General features: G+C 38.6%; 1 protein-coding gene across 2 annotated transcripts; it reads right to left on the minus strand.

Moving 5' to 3' along the window:
• Window positions 1–711: 711 nt before the first annotated feature.
• On the minus strand, window positions 712–7,572 carry LOC126268043 (uncharacterized). 2 transcript variants are annotated; one of them, XR_007549070.1, is made up of 2 exons: window positions 5,054–7,566; window positions 712–3,545 (listed from the first exon to the last, which is right to left on the minus strand). XR_007549070.1 is itself a non-coding variant. In XM_049973470.1 (2 exons), the coding sequence occupies exons 1-2, from the start codon at window positions 5,799–5,801 to the stop codon at window positions 3,538–3,540; spliced, it is 756 nt and encodes a 251-aa protein (XP_049829427.1). In that variant the 5' UTR covers window positions 5,802–7,572; the 3' UTR covers window positions 712–3,537. The 2 variants fall into 2 exon arrangements, 1 of the variants encoding a protein (XP_049829427.1); XM_049973470.1 differs by having other exon boundaries at window positions 5,054–7,572.
• Window positions 7,573–7,851: the final 279 nt, after the last annotated feature.

The following is a 7,851-nucleotide window of genomic DNA, read 5'->3' on the forward strand; positions in this document are numbered from 1 at the left end:
ATGCCATATGGTCGTGACGTCAGACGAACGGACACCGGTAATCTGCCCGCTACAGCACATATGCTAATCTGATGGCTACTTTACAGTCTGTCTACATTTCACAGTAAATATTTGATAGAAAACTGTGCGCTCGCACTAGTTGCGACGCCACACACCTCCTGAGGAAACTAAATTTTTTCATTCATGACAAACTTTTAGTTTTCTAAAAAAATTTCTATTAAAGATTTACTCAAACAGCTATTTAACATTTATAGTTCCTGTACATCAATCATCCACTTATACCTAGGGCTGACGACCTACAAAACATCTTATATCTAAACATGCACTTTTATCATCATTCAAAAAAAAATTTTTCAGATTACAAAATTCTATTTACAAATTCCTGAAAGAGAAAACAAACCTAAATACTATCTTGATGTACGTCACACGCACACTAACACTACTATCGCTATGGTGAGCGTCACTTTTTTACCACTTACACTTAAGATTTTGATAGCACTCGTAGTTCGACCGGGTCCTGCTTGGGAGGTCCATTTCAAGTCTCGTGCTACCACCTCTGTTTACTTCGGCGCACCTGAAACATCAGCTGGCCTCAGTTCCCTTTCTAACTGCTACGTCTTAACCTACAGCAGCGATAAATGGCGCTATCTGCTTGACTCTAAAGTCTCATATTTTGATAAAATTTACTTTACAGTATGTACAATTTTCAAATTTTTTTTTTTTTTTTTTTTTAAGTGAAAAGTGAATTGACTTTCCTAATGCAGTACCGAAGTGGCACATTTACTCTTTAATTACTTCTTCATCTCATAATCAAACAAGTTATGGTTACATAAGAAATACTAAGAAAAACAATTCCTACAAATAGTTCACAAATACATAATAAATCTCCGCCAGCACTGGTGACTCTCCAGTTCCTGTACAATACACAACAATATAAAATATACACAAAATTATCAATATTACAATTCTGTCTCCAGGCAATCTCCTGTAGTCCTGTATCATAAATTAAACACTGAAAAATACATATTTACTTATTCATTTATCAACACTACAATCCTTATACTAATCTCTACGACAAACTTGGGGAGCTTTGTGTGTCTCTGGTCAAAAATGGAATCGATGTCATGGGTACTTTCCTCATCTCACATATCTGGAGTTACTTCAATTTCTTGTCAACATCAGGTTTTCTCTAGTCACATTCGGGTTTAATTTACAACTCTCATACTCATACTTCACACACTCAGGTTAGTATTTGTTAAAGCGTTTCCTACTAATCTGCGAAACCTCGTTACCCATACTTTCTAACATACATCCACCTCCTGAGTTACCAACGTCGCCTCAGCTCTGTTTACATTCGTAGCCTCACTTCCTTTTGTTTACAAACATCTCCTCTGTTTACCAACAAACGCCACCTCTGGTTACCAACATTAAGCTTTTTATTTACTCACCTTCGTAGCCTCACTTTTTCCTAATATCGAGCTAGCCAAACACTATGCTCATTCTTTCTCCTTTTCTCACATATTTCTCTTCATTTGACAGTCAGTCCTGCTGCACTGTCCCTTTAACTTAACTTCCTTTACCCCTTTGACAGTCAACCTTGTTGCACTGTACCTTTACTCATTTTACCACTAAATCACCTCCTGAGGCTCTGACTTCATTGAACAGACAGTTTTGCTGTACTGCTCCATTTCCTTTCCTAAACATTAGCTTAATGCTACGTCTTAACATATCGTTCTGTTACTTAACAAACAGCTTCAATGTTCGTCACCATATTTTCTGAGGCTCTTACATTTCTTAGTTATTTTACCTTTCTAAGGGCATTACTCACACCTTAGGCCAAACATTTACTTTACTGAGACTTATTACTTATCTGAGGTATCTTAATCCTTTTTGATTTTCTCTTACACTCATTCCTTACGCTTAACCTATACTGCACTGAGGTTCTTTCCTACTCATTACTTAAACACTTTATCACTTAAAAACTACGATAGAGAAGAAGGAAAGACGATAGAATTTTAGTTCTGAATGAAAGAAGAGGTAGGTTGACAATACGGAAAAGAAAGTGGAAGAAATATTGTCAAACGACTCGAGACCTAGTGCTCGTCACGCACTTAGCTCTGCAAAGAGTGCAAAGCTCTCTGAGGTATCTACTCACTCCTGGCCACGTCTCTCTTTTGAACATATCTTTTCAAATCCACAATGTTCCTAAGCCCTAACACCTTATGTGATTTCACAAACTCCAGTCTATAAGCATTTGGGTGAGGCTTCTCTACGATTCTAAATGGGCCCACGTACTCATCGGTAAACTTCTTTGTTTCTGACGTAAGTTTCTTAGATCTTTCCCTAGTTTTCACTAGCACTAGATCCCCTACCTGAAAACTAGTGGGATCAGCTCTTGCGTCATGCCTTCTCTTTCTTTCCAGGGCCTTCTTTCTTATATTAATACGTGCCAGTCTCTCCTTCTCTTCGATGGCTATGTCTGTGAGATTTGGAAACTCGACCAGGTCGAATAAAATATTATTCGGCCTAATGTCACACATTAGCTCTACTGGTGCATATCCTGTGGCTTCATGCTTCAGATGGTTTATTACTTCTTCGAAGTATTCAATATAATTGGCCCAAGCGGAGTGTTTTTTATGACAATATGTTCTACACAATCTGTTTAACTCCTTCATAATTCGCTCACACATGTTCCCTTGAGGAAAGTACGCGGAGATTTTTATGTGATCGATACCTCTCTGTTGTAAACATTCACTAAATTTCTTAGAGATAAACTGGGGCCCATTGTCTGACAATATTGCCTTTGGCACTCCTATCTTCCCAAAATAGTCCTTCTCCAACTTATTCACTAATACTTTAGAGTTGGCTTTCTTAATTGGGTAAAATTTTACGTACTTAGTAAACCCATCCACCATCACAAACACATATTCACATCCCCCTCTAGACACTGGTAGTGGACCAAATAAATCTACAGCTACTAAATCCAGCCGATTTTGTGGTTCTACTGAATACATCTGTCCTTGGATAGTTCTATTGTTGGCCCTAACTTTCTGGCAACGATCACAGGATTCTAATCGCTGTTGCACCCTTCTCCACATATTATCAAAAATTACCACTTCACTTAACTTAGCTATACATTTACGAGCGCCATAATGCCCATACTTACAATGTACGTAGTCTATAAGTGCATCTACATGTTGCTCCGGAAAACATATTTTCCAATTCTCCTCACTGTCTTTCCTGCGCCTAAATAAGACATCTTTATGCACTTTATAGTAGACCAGTAATTTTGGGTAGTCTGGATGACCTAATCTACTCTTTACTAATTTAATGTTGTCATCCTGGTTCTGTTCCCTCCGTAGGTTCTTACAAATGCGCTTAATTAAGCCATCGTCCTGGAGCTGCATGATGGCCAACATTACTTCATTATTATCGGTATTTCTTAAAGATTTCCCTTCTTGTCCTGTATCTTTCACACTTCTTGATAAGGCGTCCGCCACGATGTTCTCGGAACCCTTAATGTATATCATCTTATAATTAAATTGCTGTAAATACAGGGACCACCTTCTTAATCTAGCATGTTTTAGCTGACATGAGTCTAAATATGTAAGGGCACTATGGTCTGTGTAGATCCAAATTTCATGTCCTAAAAGGTACTTTTCAAATTTTTGCAGGCCGAAAATAACAGCTAATGCTTCAAGTTCAGATATACTATAATTTTTCTCGGATTGTTGCAATGACCTGCTCGCAAAGGCTATGGTCTTGTGGACTTCCTCTTCTCCTTCTTTTTCCAACTGAAATAGTTCAACTCCTAACCCGTAACCACAAGCATCAGATCCCAGACAAAATGGTTTCGAAAAATCGGGATGGTTCAAAATCTTACTATTAATAAGAGCTTCTTTCAATTCTTCAAACGCCTTCTGACACTCAGAAGTCCATTTATAAACTACATTTTTCTTTAAGAGTTCTCGCAGGCACGGTGCATTGAATAATTGTCCAGACACAAATTTTCTATAAAACCCAAACAAACCAAACATCCCCTTTAATGCTTTACGTGTTGTAGGTGCAGCATAATCCCTTATTGCTCTAATCTTTTCTGGATCCGGCATGATACCATCGCCACTCACTATGTGCCCCAAGAATTTAATTTCTTTCTTCACAAATTCAGTTTTGTCTAGCTTCAATTTCATACCCCCCAATTTTATGGCCCTCAATACTTCATCCAATAACATACAGTGTTCCTCCCACGTTGGTGTCGATATCAAAACGTCGTCTACATACACTGTAATTCTTCTTAGTAGATGGTCCCCTAATACCTGCGACATAGCTCTTACAAAGGCACATACACTTATATTTAAACCAAACGGCACCACCTTATACTGATAACATCTACCTTCGAATAAGAATGCCGTGTACTTTCTTGATTCCTTTGCTAACGGTAGGTTCCAATATCCACAGGTCACATCCATGGATGTAAAGAACTTAGCACCTTTAAACTTTTGTAGCAGTTCTTCAATATTCTCCGGACGGTCACTCTCAGGTAGTACTATTTTGTTTAATGCTCGAGCATCCAACACTAGTCTAATTGAGCCATCCTTCTTAGGAACTATGACTAGCGGGTTATTGTACACACTAACAGCCCTTTCAATAATTCCCCACTCTAACATATTTTGAATTAAGTCACGTACTGCCTCCTTATGTACTTCTGGGATTGCAAATGGTTTTTTGAAGAAATGAGCGTCTTTCTGCACTGTCAAAAAACACTCATAATCCTTTACTAGCCCTGGTTGATCTGAGAAAACCTCGGCATGTTTGACTAGTATTTGTCTTAAATCGTTTTTCCTTGCTTCATCAGTATCAATTAATTCTAGTAATTTCTCCTCGATCCTATTTCTGACACTCACAAGCTCAGACGGATCCTCTACTTTTTTGCCACCGTACTCATTATAGCCCTCCAAGAATTTCTCTGTTTTACAAATACATATAGGAAAATCATTCTGCTCAGGATCCTCACATAGCTGCTTACCGATGAAAGGTATAGTAATTAGTTTACCCTTAATTTTTACCATAACATCATTGGTAGAAAAATTCACCCATCCTTCATATTTATTCAAAAAGTCAGCCCCCACCAATATGTCTACACTCAGTCCATTTATAACTAAGAAGTTCTGTCTTATTTCTACTTCCTTAAATGCTATGGGTAGAAACACTTCCTGTTTTACTGTCTTCTTAGTCTTACCGGTTGCTACTACAATGTTCAAGCCACTTACTGGCATCTTAACAATCTGTTTACTGTTAGGGAGTTCATTTACCAAGTTCTGGGATACTGCACAGACTTCCGATCCAGTATCTATCAAACATTTAACTGGTTCATTTAATACTCTTAGCTCTACTATCGGTTGCCCTAAGTACTCTTTATTTATTTTGGGTTCTGCTTCCTCCAATAAATCTTGCACAATTTCTCTCCTTTCGAAGCCTGTCTTTTGGGTGGCAATCACATTCACACTTACAGGGTTTATTTCATGCTTATTATCACCCTCAATTCTAGTGGCAGCTCCTATTAGCCTATCCACTATTGCTAAGTCAAAACATTTTTCCAATGTTTCCCCCTCTTTCTCATTAACCTCCTTTTCTACGACCCTATCCAAGGCGTCGTCATTAACCTCTACCTCCTCCTCTAATCTATCCTCTTCTTCGTAACTATCTACAACATCAATTATCTTATCAAGCACAGTCACAACCCTGCCATTATTACTGTTCTCACCCCTATCCGACAGCTCTTCATTAGTTTTACTGTGCATAATGTCTTTCTGATTATTACCCTTATAACTAGTACTTAGTTCTTCAATAAGTGGCTTCTTATGATTATTCTTACAGTTAATTGGTTCATTAACCTCCACTTGACTTAAAGCTACTATCTCTGTCTGTTTTACGTTATCCTCCCTAAATTTTGTAGCAACAACATTTATGTTAGGTGGTCGTTCAGGCTGCTTTCTTATGAATGGTTTTGCCAGCGGATTTAACTTTAAACGCTGTTGCCTACGATCGCCAGCACACTCGTAGACAATTAATGGTTTTCCGAGCGCGGTGCGTCATCACTATGCCTCCAGCTGACCGCCTCACCTCCTGACATCTGTCGGCCGCTGTCATACTGCTCGCGTTCATTGAACCTGTTAACATATGTTCTTCCTCTACCACGTGAACTGCCACGGTATCCGCCGCCTCTCTGAACACCCATCCTATTAATGTTTACATCCGCGCGATTGTCATTCTGCCTAGCAGGCGGGCGATGCTCCCTCCTCATGTTTTCTTCTTCTTTTTGGACGGATTCAACCCTTTCTAAATACTGTACGAACTTGTCAATGTTATCTCGGGGCGCAGATATGATCTTAGTTTTCCAGTTCCACGGTAGCTTATTTTCTACCCCTAATATGATCTGTTCTGTTTCTAACTTATTACTAAGGTAGGACAGAGTTGTTACCCACCTTTGAACAAATCGTTTGATGCCCTCTCTCTTGGGGTCATACTTCTCTCCCGACCAGAACCGATTAAGAACATCCATCTGCTTTCTCTTTCCCCAGTATTCCTCAAAGAACGCTAATTTAAATTCTGACAATTTCGCGTATTTTTCAGAGGCTAAATTCCCCCATACTCTGGCCTCTCCCATCAAATTTGAAGTGATAAAGCCTATCTTTTGTTTATCGCTCCATACTTTCGGCAAAACGTCTTCAAAATCGTTCCAAAATTCTCTGGGGTGCATGTTCTTACTTGGGTCAAATTTTAAAAACTGTCTGTGGGTAACATACGCAACCTCGGTAGATTCAATTATTCCACTGGAAATTATACTACCACTATGGTTAGAAACACACTGTTCTACTTTGGTTAGTCTGCATTCATGCCCACAAAGTTGCTCATTCACACTTTCACTGAAATGGCTTATGTGAGTCTCTAAATTATTGACCTTATTTACAACTTGCTCTCCAAGTTTCTCACACCGAATTTTGGTATCATTTACTTTACATTCTAAGGCGGCATGATTAATTTCATTGGAATTCTCTACCACTTTTATGTGCTCACATACTTTATCTAATTCTGCATCAACATGGGATTTAGATTGCTGTTGATCCTCAGTAACCTGTTCGATTCGTGTCGTCAATTCACTTTGCACTTGAACAATATTTTCTGTACATTCTAGTTTAACCTGCTGTATTTCAACATTTACTTTACTACTGAGCACTGCTAAATCTTGCTTCCAACAGTCTCTGAGATCGGATATTTTGGAATCTAAATCAGCGCCCATTTTAGTCATCTCATTACTTAAATCAGATCCTAATTTAGACATTTTTGAATCCATTTTACTTGACATATTAGTTTCCATTTGTGACATATTAGTTTCCAATTTTGATATACTGGAATCCATCTTACTTGACATATTGGAATCCAACACGTTCATCTTAGTTAATAGATTCATCAGCATACTGGCGACATTATCCTTCGCCCCCTCATTTGCTGATACAATGTCCCTATTAACATTAACTACCGGCATGGGTAACTGTAACTCACTGGGCACTGACATATTTGGATCTGACTCTAAACTATAATTAACATAGGATGAATCAGTCAAACTACTACTGAAATTGGGTTGAGACACGTCTAAACTAAAATTCATGGGGTCATTTTCCCCTGTCTCCATCCCACTATCACAACTTAGTTCCGCCTTTTTGTCACTTGGTTGAAACTCAGCCATTTTTCTCAGTTTGACTCCACAAACACACAAAGTTTTCAAAAGCACTGTACTTAACTTTGTGCTTCGGCGTGCTGCGTTGCTGCTAGATGAAACTGCGGGTCCGT

This window comes from Schistocerca gregaria, chromosome 4, assembly GCF_023897955.1.
Source record: "Schistocerca gregaria isolate iqSchGreg1 chromosome 4, iqSchGreg1.2, whole genome shotgun sequence".
In the NCBI taxonomy this organism is placed as follows: Eukaryota; Metazoa; Arthropoda; class Insecta; order Orthoptera; family Acrididae; genus Schistocerca; species Schistocerca gregaria.